The 20,056-nt window shown below is 44.4% G+C and overlaps 1 protein-coding gene across 1 annotated transcript in view; it reads left to right on the plus strand.

Moving 5' to 3' along the window:
• Window positions 1-20,056, plus strand: part of LOC126483606 (transportin-1) — a 160,505-nt gene that overhangs the window by 30,863 nt on the left and 109,586 nt on the right. The window contains exon 5 of the mRNA XM_050106641.1: window positions 485-618. Within this exon, the coding sequence (XP_049962598.1) occupies window positions 485-618 (134 nt within the window). The remainder of the gene's footprint in view (window positions 1-484; window positions 619-20,056) is intronic.

The following is a 20,056-nucleotide window of genomic DNA, read 5'->3' on the forward strand; positions in this document are numbered from 1 at the left end:
CTATTTGTTGTATGAAAGTTTTGATGAATGTGGACTGCAGTGAGGCACGGTCAGAACAAAACAGCTACAACTAAATAGGGTATATGTAGCAGACATTTAATAAATAAACAATATATTGTGAGAGAGTAATGTGCTGCTTAAATTAGGTTTAAGAATTAGATCTTAATATTTGTTTGTTATTGACAAATTTTTTGCATTACAAAACTTTAAGCTTACGGCTTGTAAATGTTGTAATTTAAGTAGCAACATGGTGTAACACTGTGATAATGTCACAACATGAAAGTGATTTCTCAGTGAAGCGCAATTTCTAGACTACAAAACACCTCCAGCAGAAAGCAAGATACCACCCAGTTCTGTAGCAAAAGTGAATTTCTGATAGTAGCCATTGTTTCTAGGAGCAGCTTACATCTTTCTGACAAAGGATGTAAAACACTTAACAGAATACTGTACTTTAAATATTAACCAACCTGTTTTTATTTTACAGGGAGCATTTGGTGCACTGCAGAAAATTTGTGAAGATTCATCAGAACTGTTGGACAGTGATGCTTTAAATCGCCCTCTCAATGTTCTAATACCAAAGTTCCTGCAGTTTTTCAGGCATTCAAGTCCAAAGATCAGGTTTGTTAAAGAATATGGTGTAGTACACTAACACTTATGTGATGTGTTCAAAAAGTAACAAGAATTGATCTTGTTTTAGTCTGCTTTGTGCTCTTATTTTGTTTTTGCAAGGTGCTATTTTCTGAACAGATCTTATGTGTGATATTTAAGACCATATATACATGGAACAGTTAAACATAATGAGGAGCTGTTCAACAGCATTTGCTTTCCAATTGACTGAATCTTATAATCTATATTAGAGTTAATCAATAGCTGATTGAAAAACGTATCTCTATCGACCTCCATACTTGGCATACTGCTGTGAAGGGCATCATAGAGAGTACTTCCCATTGTACCAGTTATTAGAGCTGCTTCTGTTGTGTATGCGTATGGGAGTGTGGGAAGATGACTGTTTCAGTGACTGCGCACTGTATTTAGTCTGTGTCCTCAAGATTCCCTGTAAGTAGTCTTTCGTGGGATAGTTTGTCTGTATTCAAGCATCTGCTAGTTCAGTTTCTTCAGCATTTCCATGCCACTCCCATGAATCGGACAAACCTGTGACCATTTGCATTGCTCTCCATGGTACACATACCATACCGCTGTTAGATCTGTTTGGTAATACACACACACACACACACACACACACACACACACACACACGTGCGCGACCAATATTCTAAAGCATGTATTACATGACGATCCGCCATGAAAGGTACTGGTCTACCACAACAGCCACATAGTGGTAGAACAGCTGAAACTACAAAAATTAGAAGACACACTATCCGCGCACCAGAATAGAGCAGTTCTAAACTGCTGAATAGAGAGCAGTTCTAAACTGCAGTGAATCCGCACATGCACACAAGGTAGCGATAATTTGCATGTGCGCAGAAGGGTGTACTGCAGTGCTTTCTGCTTGTTATTTGCGTATTGTTCGGTGGCTAGTAGCTAATTTCAGATTTTCATGTTGGGGATTTTCCGGCTTTGTTGTTTTTTTTTTTTTTTTTTTTTGCCCCCCCCCCCCCCCCCACACTTCCTAGTAGTAGGTTTTCATAAATGCAGAAAATTTTTTTTTGCCAGTAGGCTTTCTTTTATCCTAGCTAATTGTGAAAACATTCTTTCTTTTGATTACTTCGTATTATAGAAATGAAATGGAGCAAAGAGGCGTTAAGCATCTTAATTCAGGCATACAGTGAGGAAAGGTGTATGTAGCACCCTCTGTATCGTACAACAGTACGTTGGCAATCGTTTCTTTCTGAGTAATAAGCATGTAAAGTTACACGGTGATTTTCAGTTTGTATCGTAATGCCTTAGCTTACAAAAGTTCATATTTGATTTAATTGTATCTCTTGTTTTATTTTAGCATGCCAGGAAAGCAAAATTGGCACTGATAGCGAGAAAGTCTGTGCAGTTTCGCCCAGTGCGACAGGCGGGGACTGCAAAACTCTGAGTAGCACATCGCATTCCATTTTCCAAATTTGGAAAAATAACACGAGTGCACTTTTAAGTATTGGTTCTTTAAAGTGTTGCAAATTGCAGTGCATACACCCACAAGTACTTTTAAAATGGTGGGCTGTGCTATTCTGTGGCTAAAAAACACTCTTAAAACATTCCACAGTTGCCAGGAAACGTAATATTACAACCAGCCTGCAACATAACTGGGCATGTACTGGTATTATCAGTGGTCTAGGCTGGTATGATCGCATTACATATAAACATATGAATTAATACATACTTTCGAGAGGGTGAGATAGCATCCTGCATGACTGTGTCACACTAGCTAATTCCATCTTCCATCATAGACCGCAGCTTCTCGAAACAGCCTATGTTCATCCTTGTGAAGTTCTGAAATTCTTGCAGATCTACAGGGCTCAGTTCTTTCATAAGCAATATAATCCCCTGCCTTCGTACTTTCTTTTCAGCCTGGGTCGAACTCGGCAACATCTGGCTTTTTGTTTTCGTCGTCATTCTGCCCTAATCTGAAGATTTACTGTTACTGACAGGGCAATAGCTTCAAAAACAGTGGGTCCTCCATGGGCAAAATGTTAATTTAGATATACATGTACGTGTGTAACAAAGTGTTGTAATATAAAACTAACTGTTGAGTCTGTAATTCAGGTCAGTAGTAACATACGTAATAGAATAACGATTACATAATAAATAATGATAAAACCAATTTCTTCTTAAATAGGTACCTGGAGCTGACATAAATAATTTGAACAAATGACGTTCCAGTATGTCACATGTTCCTCCTTGTGTTTCGCGCAGTAGAACGAACGACTTTACAAGAGATAAGATGGTTCTATTTGCGTTTCGTGCATACAGTCTACTGCGCATGTGCGCCAGGAACATAGGTGTAAATTTTAGGCGCTTCGTGTAATAGGAGCTTAAGTTAGGTTGCACAAGTATTTCCTATGTAATCTCTCTTTTTGAGCGATTTCCATAGTAGCCAGCCAGGGAAATGAAGCCTACCATCTGCTTTACCTGTGTTTAATTTCATATCCCTGACAATATTACTCAGATATTTGTATGAGCTGACAGACTCTTTGTTATTACAGACATAAAATACTACAGTTCCTCGTTTTGTGAAGTGCACAGTACTATGATCTAAGCATTTAAAGCAAGTCGCCTCTCTTTGCACCACTTTGAAATTTTTTGAAGGTGCAACTGAATATTTGCATAGGTTTTTTTCAGACTTACTTTACGAGGTGCATTCAAGTTCTAAGGCCTCCGATTTTTTTTCTCCAGACTGGAAAGAGATACAAACATGTGCATTGTTTTAAAATAAGGCCGCGTTCATTGTCAATACGTCCCAGAGATAGCAGCACCGTACGGCAGATGGAATTTTACCGCCAGCGGCGAGAATGAGAACGGTTTTAAATACTTAAAATGGCGACGTTTTCCTTACTTGAACAGCGTGCAATCATTCGTTTTCTGAATTTGCGTGGTGTGAAACCAATTGAAATTCATTGACAGTTGAAGGAGACATGTGGTGATGGAGATATGGATGTGTCGAAAGTGCGTTCATGGGTGCGACAGTTTAATGAAGGCAGAACATCGTGTGACAACAAACCGAAACAACCTCGGGCTCGCACAAGCCGGTCTGACGACACGATCAAGAAAGTGGAGAGAATTGTTTTGGGGGATCGCCGAATGACTGTTGAACAGATCGCCTCCAGAGTTGGCATTTCTGTGGGTTCTGTGCACACAGTTCTGCATGACGACCTGAAAATGCGAAAAGTGTCATCTAGGTGGGTGCCACGAATGCTGACGGACGACCACACGGATGCCCGTGTGGCATGTTGCCAAGCAATGTTGATGCGCAACGACAGCGCGAATGGGACTTTCTTTTCGTCGGTTGTGACAATGGATGAGACGTGGATGCCATTTTTCAATCCAGAAACAAAGCGCCAGTCAGCTCAATGGAAGCACACAGATTCACCGCCACCAAAAAAATTTCGGGTAACCGCCAGTGCTGAAAAAATGATGGTGTCCATGTTCTGGGACAGCGAGGGCGTAATCCTTACCCATTGCGTTCCAAAGGGCACTACGGTAACAGGTGCATCCTACGAAAATGTTTTGAAGAACAAATTCCTTCCTGCACTGCAACAAAAACGTCCGGGAAGGGCTGCGCGTGTGCTGTTTCACCAAGAGAACACACCCGCACATCGAGCTAACGTTACGCAACAGTTTCTTCGTGATAACAACTTTGAAGTGATTCCTCATGCTCCCTACTCACGTGACCTGGCTCCTAGTGACTTTTGGCTTTTTCCAACAATGAAAGACACTCTCGATGGCCGCACATTCACCAGCCGTGCTGCTATTGCCTCAGCGATTTTCCAGTGGTCAAAACAGACTCCTAAAGAAGCCTTCGCCGCTGCCATGGAATCATGGCGTCAGCGTTGTAAAAAGTGTGTACGTCTGCAGGGCGATTACGTCGAGAAGTAACGCCAGTTTCATCGATTTCGGGTGAGTAGTTAATTAGAAAAAAAATCGGAGGCCTTAGAACTTGAATGCACCTCGTATTATAGCTGACATTCACCTGTGAAAAGTCTAAGATTACTATTAATATTGTCTACTACTAGACATTAATACAAAATATAATAAAGGGGCCCAACACACTTCCGAAGAGTATTTTACCATTAACAGGACTAAGTTTTGTTTTGTACAATCCGATTGTAAATAGCTGTGTGAACTTACGTATTAAACCAAACAAAATGCTTCAGTGGATATGATAGCGGCCTCTCACTAAATAGTGAGATAATTTCCCATCCAGTGAACTAGATGTAGGCCTTTTGGAAATTTAGATGTGACGAACATATACAGACAAACAAGTGATTGTAGTTTCAGAAAAATTGGGTGATTTATTCAAGAGAGAGAACTTCACAAATTGAACAAGTCGGTAATACGTTGGTCCATATCTGGGCCTTATACAAGAAAGTTATTCAGCTTGACATTATTGATAGGGCTGTTGGATGTTGTCCTGAGAGATCATGCCAAATTCTGTCCATTTGGCACCTTAGACAGTCAAAATCCCGAGATGGTTTGAGGGCCTTGCCCGTAATGCTCCAAATCTTCTCAGTTGTGGAGACTGACCAAGGTAGGATTGTGGCAAGCACAAAGAGAAGCAGCAGACACTCTTGTTGTGTGTGGGCAGGCTTTATCTTGCTGAAATTTAAGCCACAGGTGGCTTGCCATGACAGGCAACAAAATGCAGTGTAGAATATTGATGATGCACCTCTGTGCTGTAAGGCTGTGATGACAACCGAAGGACCCCTGCTAAGAAATGAGTTGCAACCCAGACTATCACTCCTGTTAGTTGGACCATATGGCGGGCAACAGTCAGATTGGTACCCACTGCTGTCTGGGGTATCTCCAGAAACATCTTTGCTAATAACTGCACCTTAGTTTGAAGTGGGACTGATCACTTGAAGAAAATTCTACCCTAGCCAATGAGATTCCTGGCTAAATGTGCCCGACACAATTGCAAATAGTCTAATGGTCTTGTTGGTGTACAGAGGTGAGTGGTAGTTGGCACTGTGAGCACCTGGGTAATGTACTGTCTCAGATATTTGTGGCTCTTGTTTTTTTTTAGTTACGATGTATGTATTAGTAGAAACTTTAAAACATTTTGAACATAAGATTCCGATAAACCTGGGTCTATTTATATATTCACAAAGTTTAATCCACGAGATTGTGGTTTCTCACCCCAAGTCCCTTTGAGAAATTTGTTTAGAATGTGGTGTGAGAATACTGTGTTTAGTATAAAGCAGTTCACTGCATTCTCATTCATGTATTGCGAGGGACCAGTGAAAGAGATTGAAACAGTAAAAAAAGAAATTTGTTTAGTTTCTCCCAGGGTTTTAGATAATTGAACAGTCCATGGGTGTGTTACTGGTTCATAGTATCTAAAGGACACAATGTTTCTGCAGTCAGCTGTGTCACCATTGTCAGGTGTGCTGACAGGCTGTTCTCCATGGGCACACAGTCAGCTTACATCCTCTCCCTGCACAAGCCGTTATCTACATGATCAGCATCAGATTGCACATGTCTGTGACCAAGGAAGGACTGAGTCTGTCTGTGACCAGCAAAGCCTGGATGGCCACCATGGTTGCAGTAGTGTTGATGTAGTTACTCCTCCTGCCCTGGACAGCAGAACATAGTTTGTCAAGTGTCTTAAGTAGACCCAATGCTGATTTCCAAACCTTCCGAGGTTATAGCCTCAGTCCCAGTTGACGAGATTGGCCCAGTGCATATTTCAATGGTCTCTCTAACGACATTCTTCCAGTATTTCGAAGTTTGTGCTGAAATCCTGGTACATACGCATTCCGTCACACGAATATCAGGCAGTGCTGTGTTATAGATGACTAGGGATACATTAGTAGTGTGTGGCACTGGTGTCCTCAGCATTGATCTTAAAAGGTGTGTTGTCTCTTTCTCTACGAATAACATGCTAAAAAAAGCTAGCACACAGATCGTGCACCAGTTCAGATGCAGCGAGTCTTCCTTGAGAACTGGAACACCTGAGAATTTTTCCAAAGAAGCAATTACTCAGGATGGAAATTAGGCACGTTCTGTGTCCCCCCATTATTTTACTCCTTGTCGAGATGAACAGGGGTATTGAGGCAGAAGGCAGCCTTTTTTTAACTGTACAGTGGCATACTGTTAAGAAAAATTGGATGCACAGTGAAAAATTGCAGAGGAAGAACTGTCTTTTGACCACCCAATAAAATATAGTCACCCCCTGCGGGTTCGGGGGTTAGAATAGGCCCGCGGTATATCTGCCTGTCGTAAGAGGCGACTAAAAGGAGTCTCAAACGTTTCGGCCTTATGTGATGGTCCCCTCTCGGGTTTGACCTCCATCTATCTAAATTATTCCGAAGAGCGAGCCAATTGGGGAAGGGCACCTTATATGGTGCACTGTATCCTTTGTGCAATTAGACCTATAGCCGTCTTTCTCGTCGTTGCAATGGTGTCCCGCTCGTTATCGATCTCTTGGGCGATTACCACGCTGCACTCTGCAGTGTTTCTTTTAACTGTGACGACGACCTTGGCCATTTTTGCACCTAAGATCCAGCACGGTAGCCAGTCCGTTGTGGTGGGGTCGCCATGTACCCTCTTGGTTGTAGCCCCCTGACAACACAGGGATCGCTCTACTGATGCCTGCGCCGTTCACTCCCCACGTATGCCAAGGAGTAGATGCCCATCTCCCTGGGGCATCAGGACTCCCGGCAATGGCCATCCTGCCAGGTGGCCTTTGCTGTGGCTGGGTGGCGCCCGTGGGGAGGGCCCTTGGTCGGAGTAGGTGGCATCAGGGCGGATGACCCGCAATGAAGCGTGGTACATCATCTCTCGCTGGCGGCCAGCCGCCAGCAGTCTCTAAGCGTTCTCGGGCTCACTTTAATGCTGAAAAGTACAATCCGAAAACGTTCCCCTCTCTGGCCACGCCGTGGGAGGAACGTAAATCTCAGGATGGCAGTAGCACTTATTCGCCCCGATTCTTAGTTTGTACGAGAGCTGATGGGGAGTCTTTTCTCTCAACAAAGCCTCAGTTCTTCGTCGAGCATTTAGAGGACAAGTTTGGGGAGGTGGAGGGCTTGTCAAAAATGCGCTCTGGATCGGTCCTGATCCAAACGGCATCCTCTGCCCAGTCACGACGGTTACTTGCTTGTGACAAGTTGGGGGATGTTGCTGTTACGATCACACCGCATAAGAGTTTAAATATGGTCCAGGGAGTTATTTACCATAAGGACCTTCTTTTGCAGTCTGATGACGAGCTGCGCGCCAACTTAGAGCGCAGAGGTGTACATTTCGTCCGGCGCGTTCATCGGGGTCCGAAGGAAAATCAGATAGCTACCGGTGCCTTCATCTTGGCCTTCGAGGGTGATACGTTACCGGAAAAGGTCAAGGTGATGGTCTACCGATGTGACGTCAGGCCCTATATTCCTCCCCCGATGCGGTGCTTCAAGTGCTGGAAGTTTGGCCATATGTCTTCCCGCTGCACTTCCAGCCTCACATGTCGAGATTGCGGACGCCCGTCTCATCCCGATACTCCATGTGCCCCGCCTCCCATCTGTGTCAACTGCGGGGAGCACCATTCGCCTTGCTCGCCAGACTGCAGCATCTTCCAGAAAGAACGCAAAATCATGGAATATAAGACCCTGGACCGACTGACTTATACTGAGGCCAAGCGGAAATACGACCGATTACATCCCGTGCGAATGACGTCATCCTACGCAGCCGCTACAACACCTGTGCTCGCCCCATCAGTTTCACGACTTGCAGCCAGCTCGATAACCAGTAAGACTCCTCCTGCCCCCTTGCCAGTGGGGGGCTCTACCCACCGGGTTGCTCCTGCGCCACCTACCTCAGGGGCAACACCATCCCCCCCATCAGGGACGTCCGTCCCTGCTTCTAAGCCGGAGAAGTGTCCAACTTCTTCGGCTTCTCACGCTCGCAAGGGGTCCCTCGGGTCCCTCCCTTCCCAGGTTTCCACCAGTGGGAAGGCTGACGACCGCCAGTGGCGTAAGTGCCCGCAATCAGCTGGTCGACGGGCTTCACGATCCTCCTCAGTCCCGGAGACTGAATCGGTGAAGCCCTCCCAGCCAGTTAAACCCAAGGAGCAGCGTGAGAAATCAAAGAAGAAGAGCTCTAAGCCCAAGGAACTCGCGGTGGCAGCCACCCCACCGCCACCTTCCAGCTCTGCGTCTGAGGATGAGGTGGAGATCCTGGCGTCCGCTGAGGACCTAGAACTCGCCGGTCCCTCAGACGCCATGGATAACACTAGCACGGGTGCTCAATCAGAGGCAGCAGGTGACCCAGCGGCGTAATCTGCCTTCCCCGTCCCGTCACGCCTTTCTCAGCCATGGACAATACCATCCTCCAGTGGAACTGCAGCGGTTTCTTCCACCATCTTGCTGAGCTCCGCCAACTTATCAGCCTTCGCCCTTTCTTCTGCATTGCTCTCCAGGAAACTTGGTTTCCAGCGATGCGAACCCCCGCCCTCCGTGGCTATCGGGGTTATTACAAGAACCGGGCAGCTTATGAAAGGGTGTCTGGTGGCGTCTGCATATATGTCCTTCACACTCTGCACAGCGAGTCTGTCCCTCTCCAGACGCCTTTAGAGGCTGTCGCTGTATGCGTGTGGACGCCACAGGCTGTTACCGTCTGCAGTCTTTACATTCCACCGGATGGTGATGTCTCGCAGCATGTCCTGGCTGCACTGGTCGCCCAATTGCCGCCACCTTTCTTGCTATTGGGCGACTTCAACGCTCATAACCCTCTGTGGGGTGGGTCAGTGGCAACAGGTCGAGGCGCCATCGTTGAGCATTTATTGTCGCTGCTCGATCTCTCGCTGTTAAATGATGGCGACTTCACACACTTCAGTGTGGCGCATGGCACCTACTCCGCCATTGACCTTTCACTCTGTAGCCATAGCCTCTTACCGTCTGTCCAATGGAGTGTGCATGACGACCTGTGTGGTAGTGACCATTTTCCGATCTTTTTGTCACTACCACAGCGCCACTCTTCTGGGCGCCCTAGCAGATGGGCTATGAATAAGGCTGACTGGGACTTGTTCTCCTCCACTGCCGCTTTTGAGCCTCTCTCTACCGATGACATTGATGCGGTGGTTCAATCGGTCACCACCGGCATCGTTACCGCCGCCGAATCTGCCATTCCCCATTCCTGTGGGTCCCCTCGGCGGAAGGCTGTGCCTTGGTGGTCGCCTGAGATCGCTGCAGCGATTAAAGATCGCCGGCGGGCGCTCCAGCGTCACAAGCGACACCCCTCCCTCGACCACCTTATCGCCTTCAAACGGCTGCGTGCGCGGGCCCGCCTCCTTATCCGCCAAGGCAAGAAGGAGTGCTGGGAGCGGTATGTGTCCACCATTGGCCTCCATGTCACTCCCTCGCAGGTCTGGGCCAAGATTCGACGCGTCTACGGCTATCGGCCACCTGCCAGCGTCCCTGCGCTCTCACTGAATGGAGCAGTTTGTACTGCCTCCGACGTCATTGCCAATCGCTTAGCAGCGCATTTTGCTATGAGTTCCGCTTCTGCAAATTACCCCCAGGCCTTCCGCTCCATTAAAGAGCGGATGGAACGTCGGAGCCTTTCGTTTCGCACCAACCACCAAGAATCTTACAATGCTCCATTTAGTGAGTGGGAATTTCGCAGTGCCCTCGCTGCTTGCCCTGATACCGCTCCTGGGCCAGATGGCATCCACTGTCAGATGCTGAAACACCTTTCAGTGGACAGCCAGCGGCGCCTTCTCGATCTTTACAACCGTCTTTGGGTCGAGGGGGAGTTTCCGTCGCAATGGCGGGAAGGCATTGTCATCCCCGTTTTGAAACCTGGAAAGAACCCTCTGGAGGTGGACAGCTACCGTCCCATTAGCCTCACCAACGTTCTTTGCAAGTTGCTTGAACGGATGGTGAGCCGGCGCTTGCATTGGGTACTGGAGTCTCGGGGCCTTCTGGCTCCGTCTCAGGGTGGGTTCCGTAAAGGCCGCTCCGCCGCCGACAATCTGGTGAGCCTGGAGTCGGCCATCCGTACTGCCTTTTCCCGCCATCAGCACCTGGTCGCTGTCTTTTTCGACATGCGGAAGGCGTACGATACGACGTGGCGTCATCACATTCTTTCTACGCTCCATGGATGGGGTCTTCGGGGTCCTCTGCCGATTTTTATCCGCAATTTTCTGTCGTGTCGTACCTTCCGCGTGCAAGTCGCGGCCTCGTATAGTTCCTCCCACGTCCAGGAGAACGGTGTGCCACAGGGCTCTGTTTTAAGTGTGTGTCTGTTTTTAATAGCCATTAACGGGCTTGCTGCGGCCGTGGGAAATTCTGTCTCCGCTTCCCTGTATGCTGACGACTTCTGCCTTTATTACAGCTCTACTGGCGTTGCAGCTGTTGAACGTCAGCTACAGGGCGCTATCCGTAAGGCGCAGTCTTGGGCTGTAGCGCATGGATTTCAGTTTTCGGCAGCCAAGACCTGCGTTATGCATTTCTGCCGGTGCCGAACAGTCCATCCTGAGCCGCGGCTTTATCTTGCCGACGAACTCCTTGCTGTGGTGGAGACCCACAGGTTTTTGGGGGTGGTTTTCGATGCCCGGTTGACTTGGCTGCCTCATATCCGGCAGCTCAAACAGACGTGTTGGCGGCATCTCAATGCACTGCGATGTTTGAGCCACACCCGCTGGGGAGCCGACCGCTCTACCCTGTTACGGCTCTACCAGGCGTTAATCCAGTCCCGTCTGGATTATGGGTGCCTGGCATATGGCTCAGCATCCCCATCTGCGTTGCGGATGCTGGACCCTATTCTCCACAGCGGGATACGCCTTGCCACTGGTGCTTTCCGCACCAGCCCTGTGGACAGCTTACTCGTGGAGGCAGGTGTCCCTCCCCTGCGGTTCCGACGCCAACGTTTGCTGGCCACTTATGCTGCCCATGTTCTCAGCTCGCCCGGGCATCCAAATTATCGTCTCCTGTTCCCGCGATCGGTCGTCCATCTGCCAGATCGTCGGCCCCGGTCTGGTTGTACAATAGCGGTCCGCGTCAAAGAGCTTCTCTCTGGGCTTCAGGTTTTCACTGTTCCACCTACTTTCCGGGCTACTTTGCATACACCCCCATGGTGTGTTCGTCGCCCTTGCCTTCGGCTGGACCTGGCACAGGGCCCGAAGGACTCAGTCCCTCCAGAGGCCTTCCGCCGCCGCTTTTATTCTATCCTGGCCACGTATCAGGGCTCTGGTGTTGTCTACACTGACGGTTCGATGGTTGCTGGTCGTGTCGGGTATGCGCTCACTCTAGGGGACCGTTCCGAACAACGTTCCTTGCAGGATGGCTGCAGCGTTTACACTGCTGAATTGGTCGCCATCTTTCGTGCCCTAGAGTATATCCGCTCCTGCTCAGGTGAGTCCTTCGTTATCTGTTGCGATTCCCTGAGCGGTTTACGAGCTCTCGACCAGTGTTTCCCTCGTTCTCGTCTGGTGATGGCTATCCACGAGTCTCTGCATACTCTTGCCTGTTGCGGCCGCTCTGTGGTCTTTGTGTGGACCCCCGGTCATGTCGGTATCTCGGGTAACGAACATGTTGACCGCCTGGCGAAAGAGGCCACCAGCAAGCCATCTCTGGACCTTGGCCTCCCAGAGACTGATTTGCGGGCAGTCTTCCGCCGCAAAATCTTGGCGCTATGGGACGATGAATGGCGCGAACTGACAATGTCCAATAAACTCCGTGCTGTCAAGGAGACGACGGCTGTGTGGCGGTCATCCATGCGAGCCAACCGCAGGGACTCTGTCGTCCTTTGTCGGCTCCGCATTGGCCACTCCCGGCTAACACACGGTTATTTACTGCGCCGGGAGGACCCTCCTCTATGTCGCTGTGGGGCAGCTTTGACAGTGGCCCACATTTTGCTGGCCTGCCCCCTTTTAGCTGTGGTCAGGCAGACATTTGCGCTACCTGCTACGCTCCCTGCCCTTTTAACAGACGACTCCACTATGGCTGACTTAGTTTTACGTTTTATTCGGGCAGGGGGATTTTATCATTTACTCTGAGTGTTTATGTTTTATTTTATTGTTTTGTATTGATTCTGGCCTTTGGCCTATGGTTTTACACTGATTTTTTAATGTGTTTCTACGTGGTTGGCCTTTCCTTTTTTCTGTCTATGGTCGGCCAACCACCGTCACACTCTGTGTGGTTTTAGTTCGTTTTGTCTTGTCCTTGTCTCCGTTTCTCTTGTTTTGTATCGTCTGTGATGTCTTCTGTTCCTTGTTTTTATTCTCTGTGGGTGTTCTTTGTCTTTGGAAAAAGGGACCGATGACCATGGCAGTTTGGTCCCTTTAATCCCCCAAACCAACCAAAATATAGTCGTTAATGCTGAGCATCATAGATGATTGTGGTTTACGAAAGGTTGGGGGAAATGAGATTCCATGCCAGTGTGGCAAGATGTATATTGGACAGACAGTATGTACCAGCAAAGATCAATGCTGAGAACGTTAATGGAACTCTTGGCTAATGTACCCAACAAGTTGGCACTGACAGAGCACTATTTGGCAACTGATCATGGCTCCCTGGTTCTGAGTTGAGTGTAAGAACTGAGCCAGAGACTTCGAGGATTCTGTGACAAGCTAGGCAACAACTTCCTGGACTCACGCCATAGGATTGAGAAATGTATGATCCTCCTAAATAGATGAGGTGTGCACTACACATCAGATGCTGCTACCCATGTAGCTGTGTGTGGGATGCACTCGGAATTTTTTAAATTAGGTGACTCTTCGATCAATTTAGATAACAGTAGCTCTAGGAAACTCAGAAGTATCAGTGTAAGATAGAAAGAAATGCCTCTCACAGGTGAGAGCATTAAAATCCCAGTGGTTAACTGCAGAAGCATTCACAACAAAGTACTGGATTTGCTCCTGAAAAGCATTGAAGCTGACATTAGGTACAAAAAGCTGGTTGAAACCTGGAATTGATAACAGTGGTTTTTGGGGGGAAAATTTAATTGTATAGCTTAAGGAGAGGCTAATGGGGAAATGGGGGCAGTGTATTTGTCACAAGTAGACAAGAAACTCAAATCCACAGAGATAGAAATTGAAGCTTGAGATTGCTTGGGCAAGACTCAGTATCAGGTAAAATGGTAATTGGACCCTTCTATCACCCACCAGACTAATCTCATGAAGTAACCAAAAACCTTCGAGGAAAATCTCAGTTCAGTTGTACGTAAGCTCTCCAGTCATATTGTAGTCATTATTGGATGTTTAATCCTCCAGCAATTGATTGGGAGAATTATAGTTCTGTTAGTGGTGGACATAAGACATTCTGTGAAACTTTACGAAATACCTTCTCTGTATACAACCTAGGACAAATATTTAGTAACCCCACTCGTGATGGAAATATATTGGGTTTAATGGCATCAAATAGACCTGACCTTGCCGAGGATGTCCACATCGAAAGTAGTGACCATGACACGGTTGTGACAACAATGATTACCGAAGTACAAAAGACAACTAAAACAAGTGAACTAGATAAAAAAATCAGTAATGTCATATCTCAATGAGGAACTTGAAACATTAAGCACAGGGCAGGAGCATGTAGAGCAAATCTGGCTCAAATTTAAGAGAATAGTTGACCATGCACTTACTTATGTATGTACACAGTAGAACAGTTCATAATGGTAGGGAGCTTCCATGGTATGATGTCATTGTAAAGAAACTTCTAAAGAAACAGAGATTACTGCACAATAGGTGTAAAACAAAGCATAGGACTATAGATGGAAATACTGAATGAAACACATTTGGCTTTTGATAGAAATGCATAAAGTCTTCAGTGACTAATGTAGCAAAACATTGTTAGTTAAGCTTTTACAAAACCCAAAGAAATTCAGGTAGTATGTAAAACTTGCAGTGGTGCTGAAATTAGTGTTGAGTCTCTAGTGAATGAGACAAGAACTGAAATTGAGGGTACAAAAGTGAAAGCTGAAGTGCTTAACCCAATTTTCAAATGTTCCTTTACAAAGGAAATCCCAGAACTACTCAAATTTAATCATCATACCACTGAAAAGGTGAGTGAAATAAGTGTCAGTGGTGTTGAGAAACAGCTGCAATCATTAAAAATCAAAGCAAGCTCCAGATCGTGATGGAATTCCTGCTAGATTCTATACTGAATATGTGGCAGAGTTAGCTGCTTTTCTGACTACAATTCCTGTAACAAAAACCCATGTCCAGTAATTGGAAGAAAGCATAGGTCACATCTGTTGACAAGAAGGGTAGTAGATCTGATCCACAAAACTACTGTCCAGTATCCTTGGCATAAATTTGTTGTAGAATCTCAGAACATATTCTGAGCTGAAACATAATGAAATGTCTCGAACAGAATGACCAACTCCAGGCCAACCAGCATGAATTCCGGAAACTCCAATAACTTGAAACTCGCACTTTCTCATATGTTGTACTGAAAGGTTTGGACCAAAGCAGTTAGGTAGGTGCAATATTTCTTGATTTTCAAAAAGCATTTGGCTCAGCTCTACATCTAGGATTATTGTCAAAAGTGTGATCATATGGGACATCGAGAAATTTTGGCTGGAATGGAAGATGCAGCATATTATCTTGGATAGTCATCAGATGTTGAAGTAACTTTGGGTGTGCCACAGGGAAGTGTGTTGGGAACTTTGCTGTACACTTTGTATACGAATGACCTTGTGAACTATTGAATGTATAGCATATACATGCTGTGCAGCGACCGTGGAATACAAAATTATAAAGAATGTGGCAACCAGTCGCCATGATAGAAATCTGCCAAGGACAGTACTTCTGCTTATGGCATCGGTTAGAAAAATGCACCAATGATGACTGATATCAGTTGAAATCGATTTGCACCAAGATAAATTGTTTCAGCGGTAGTAAACTCAGACTTTTTGCAGGTGATGCAGTTATATGTAATGAAGTACTGTCTGAAAGAAGCTGCATAAATATTCACTCAGATCCGTACTATTCCATGTCACATCCCCACAACCAATTTATCATCACCATTTTAATTTTTTTAAAGTTTGGTGTATTCATAGTGGGTGCAGAGACTAATAATAGCAAATTTCAGTTTATCTCAAACTGTTTCTGAAATATGGCTATGTAAAATTTTCAAAAACTGGCCAAATAAGCTTGAACAGACCTTTTTAAAATCGTTGTACAAGTTTTGAGTTAGGGAGCTGAGAAAGGTGTCATTTTGCAGCCTTTTTTTATACTATTTTCAGTGATGTCCAACACAATGTCGGTTATAATTAAGAATTTTTTCAGAATACGAATTTAAATTTGACTTAATTATTCTCCAAAAAGTATGCTGTTTAAAAGTTTCAAACTATTTCCATAAGTAGTTAGTACTGTTGTAAATCACATGACAAATTAAAACAAAACCAGTCACCATATTCTACAATAAAATTGATTGCTTACTTTTATACGATTTAAACTAATAGCTTATTGGTAAAACAAAAATTTTGATGTTGGGACCTACAACTACAAATTTAAGTAAGGTATGAAGAAATTTAGTATTGACGTAATGGTGCGTGGACCAGAACTATTAAATCCAAGAAAATTATACGTGATGCTTGTTTTGCAATGATAGGTATCTATATATAGCTAAATGTAATGCTATAGGTGTAAATATAAATTAACATTAACCTGAGGAAAAATTAAGTTTTGAGTTGAAAGCAGTTTCCAAAAAAATTATCTTGTAACCTCACAGAGTACATTTTAAAGAATCCAGCTAGGTTTGATTTCCATCACTTTCAACAAGAGTGTATGTCCTCTATCAGATTAAATGGATTTTCTTTTGTGAGGCATCCACATCTGACGCCCCACAGGACATCAACATGTGTAGGATAGGAGAATGAGGTAGCTGGTTCACAGGAACAAAGGAAAGTTTTATCACTCCATCAAGTTCTTCAGTTTGTTCTAAAATGTACCGAAGCCATCAGAAGTTGTCATAAATAGTGGTGACGTAGTTTGATGTGTCTTGTAACTTCAGTTTGTCTGGTGACGTAAATACAGGGCTATTACAAATGATTGAAGCGATTTCATAAATTCACTGTAGCTCCATTCATTGACATATGGTCACGACACACTACAGATACGTAGAAAAACTCATAAAGTTTTGTTCGGCTGAAGTCGCACTTCAGGTTTCTGCCGCTCGAGAGCGCAGTGATACAAAATGGCGTCAGGAGCCGAGAAAGCATACGTCGTGCTTGAAATGCAATCACATCAGTCAGTCATAACAGTGCAACGACACTTCAGGACGAAGTTCAACAAAGATCCACCAACTGCTAACTCCATTCGGTGATGGTATGTGCAGTTTAAAGCTTCTGGATGCCTCTGTAAGGGGAAATCAACAAGTCGGCCTGCAGTGAGCGAAGAAACGGTTGAACGCGTGCGGGCAAGTTTCACGCGTAGCCTGCGGAAGTCGACGAATAAAGCAAGCAGGGAGCTAAACGTACCACAGCCGACGGTTTGGAAAATCTTACGGAAAAGGCTAAAGCAGAAGCCTTACCGTTTACAATTGCTACAAGCCCTGACACCCGATGACAAAGTCAAACGCTTTGAATTTTCGGCGCGGTTGCAACAACTCATGGAAGAGGAGTGTTCAGTGCGAAACTTGTTTTCAGTGATGAAGCAACATTTTTTCTTAATGGTGAAGTGAACAGACACAATGTGCAAATCTGGGCGTTAGAGAATCCTCACGCATTCGTGCAGCAAATTCGCAATTCACCAAAAATTAACGTGTTTTGTGCAATCTCACAGTTTAAAGTTTACGGCTCCTTTTCCTTCTGCGAAAAAAACCTTACAGGACACGTGTATCTGGACATGCTGGAAAATTGGCTCATGCCACAACTGGAGACCAACAGCGCCGACTTCATCTTTCAACACGATGGTGCTCCACCACACTTCCATCATGATGTTCGGCATTTCTTAAACAGGAGATTGGAAAACCGATGGATCGGTCGTGGTGGAGATCATGATCAACAATTCATGTCATGGCCTCCACGCTCTCCCGACTTAACCCCATGCGATTTCTTTCTGTGGGGTTATGTAAAAGATTCAGTGTTTAAACCTCCTCTACCAAGAAACGTGCCAGAACTGCGAGCTCGCATCAACGATGCTTTCGAACTCATTGATGGGGACATGCGCCGAGTGTGGGAGGAACTTACCGGCTTGATGTCTGCCGAATCACTAAAGGGGCACATATCGAACATTTGTGAATGCCTAAAAAAACTTTTTGAGTTTTTGTATGTGTGTGCAAAGCATTGTGAAAATATCTCAAATAATAAAGTTATTGTAGAGCTGTGAAATCGCTTCAATCATTTGTAATAACCCTGTACATTCATCTCCCAACCCTGCACGTCATCTGAAAACCATTTCACTAATAATTTTGATGTAATGTTGGGAATGAATACATGAAATTGCTGTGTTCTATTGATTGTAATGCTTCTTGAGACTGTTTTTTTCTTTTAGAACATTTCTGAAACAGTATCATCATCTTTAATGGAATAGGCAAAATCTATTTTTGTTATGTTAGCTATTGCCCCCTCAAATAGATCTCATGGTATCTGGATCTGATTATGGGATGGCCTTTTGCAAACTAGCATAAGCTACCAGTCTCTTAATAGAACCCCCTACCCCATCACACGACCCTTTCCCATGTGCTGTGACTGAAAAATACCACTAAACATGGATGTTGAAGTCTTCATGAAAGGAAAGGTTCAGAAAGTGTTTCTTATTTTTGTATTAGCTGGCAGAACTGTCTGAAAGATAGTAAACCTTTCGTGGAAGCTTTTAAAATTCACTCCTTTTGAAAGGTGTAAACACAATTGTGCTTCAGGCAGTAAGAAACAATGACAGCTCACATGCTCAAAAGGATGTATAGAAATGTGTTGGCTTGTTCAGTGGAAACTCTGAGCTTCAGCCTGCGGAACTATACTATAATGTTCTGAAAAATCACATTTAACTACAAATTCTGATTCATTAAGATTTTCTTTCATGGAGACTGCTCTTTGTTGCTTGGCAATGAAGTCATGGAGAACCAAAGACATCATCCAGGGTGTATATGGACAAGAGAATCGGAAATCTTTTTCGTCTGAGAAGAACCTAGGAATTTTTTAGAATTCCAGGAATTTTTCATTGTTTCAGTTTTCAGTTAAATTTTTGTAGGTTTGATTTGTAAGAACTGATAAGCTAACAAAGAATTTTACTTTAGCCCACTGTGCTGAATAATACTGCAGCAATGAAACATCAATCAGAGAATAACGTCAAAAAAAACTTTAGTTGCAAAGAAACTGGGTCATTTACACAGTGCACAGAAAAGTCTGCTGACTCTAAAATGTGTCAAAGGCTTTAGGACAAAGATTATGCAGTACTAACAGCAAATATGCATTCTTGTAAATAATAGATTTCAGCTATCAGTTGTCCTTTTTAAGTTTTATTGGCAGATCTTGATTTGGGCTAGATCTGCCAATAAAATTTAAAAAGTACGACCGATAGCTGAAATCTATTATTTACAAGTCAATGTAGTAGTCGCTGAGTGTAACAGCCTTCTGAATGGAAGGTAACGTGAAGAAATATGCATTTGATGAGTGTGACATCACAGTTGTTTACATTTCTACCAGATTGTGGGAAAATAATATGAATGGTGGCTTGAGAAGCATTACTTTAAAAGTAAATTTCCATGCAAGTTGATTTATGTTATGTTCGGGAATGTGCAATGAATTTCGTAAATCGTGGAGTGTTTAACTCTCAGTCAAACTTTAACACTTAGGGGATCAGCCATTTAAAAAATTCCAGGCCTAGAAGACAAGCCATTTATGCCATTATTTAAAATTTTACTGGCACATTTGTGTTTGATGCGACTTAAAAACACCAAGCTTCAAGGTTAGTTTTCATATTTATTTCTGTTGTTTTATAGATTAAAAATTATGCAGTGACAGTGGCAAAAAGTATAACTATCCTTCGAAAAAGTGCATAATGAGTTAAGGAGCAGTGTCACATGTTAGTCTTCCTTTCTATAGAAAAGACGAAGTGTTCTGGCATGCACAGAGATATGTTGCAATAAGAGCAATACCAGTTTCACTTCTTTTCTACTTGTTTTGCCAGTGAATTCTCTCTTCTCCAAACAGCTCTAATGTTCACTACTGCTTGTTTTGTAAGTAATCAAAAAATGGACAACAGAAGGCAGAGTCAGTCAAGTGGGACATCCGTACCTTGCTCCCATATTCGTCCAGTTTTAGAGCAAAAACCTGTTTCAAATGCAACTACTATATAACCCGCTCTAAAATTTGCTTTCAGTCAGGACAAGTATGTCTTACCCTTTTCATTCCTCAATTTTTTATTTTTTATTATTTTTTTAAATACATAAACTTTCAGTTTAATCATTGTTAAAAGACCTTCAATTACTTTCTTTCATTTTAGAGTAATAAGAGATTTTTTCCC

This window comes from Schistocerca serialis, chromosome 6 (assembly GCF_023864345.2).
Source record: "Schistocerca serialis cubense isolate TAMUIC-IGC-003099 chromosome 6, iqSchSeri2.2, whole genome shotgun sequence".
Lineage (NCBI taxonomy): Eukaryota > Metazoa > Arthropoda > Insecta > Orthoptera > Acrididae > Schistocerca > Schistocerca serialis.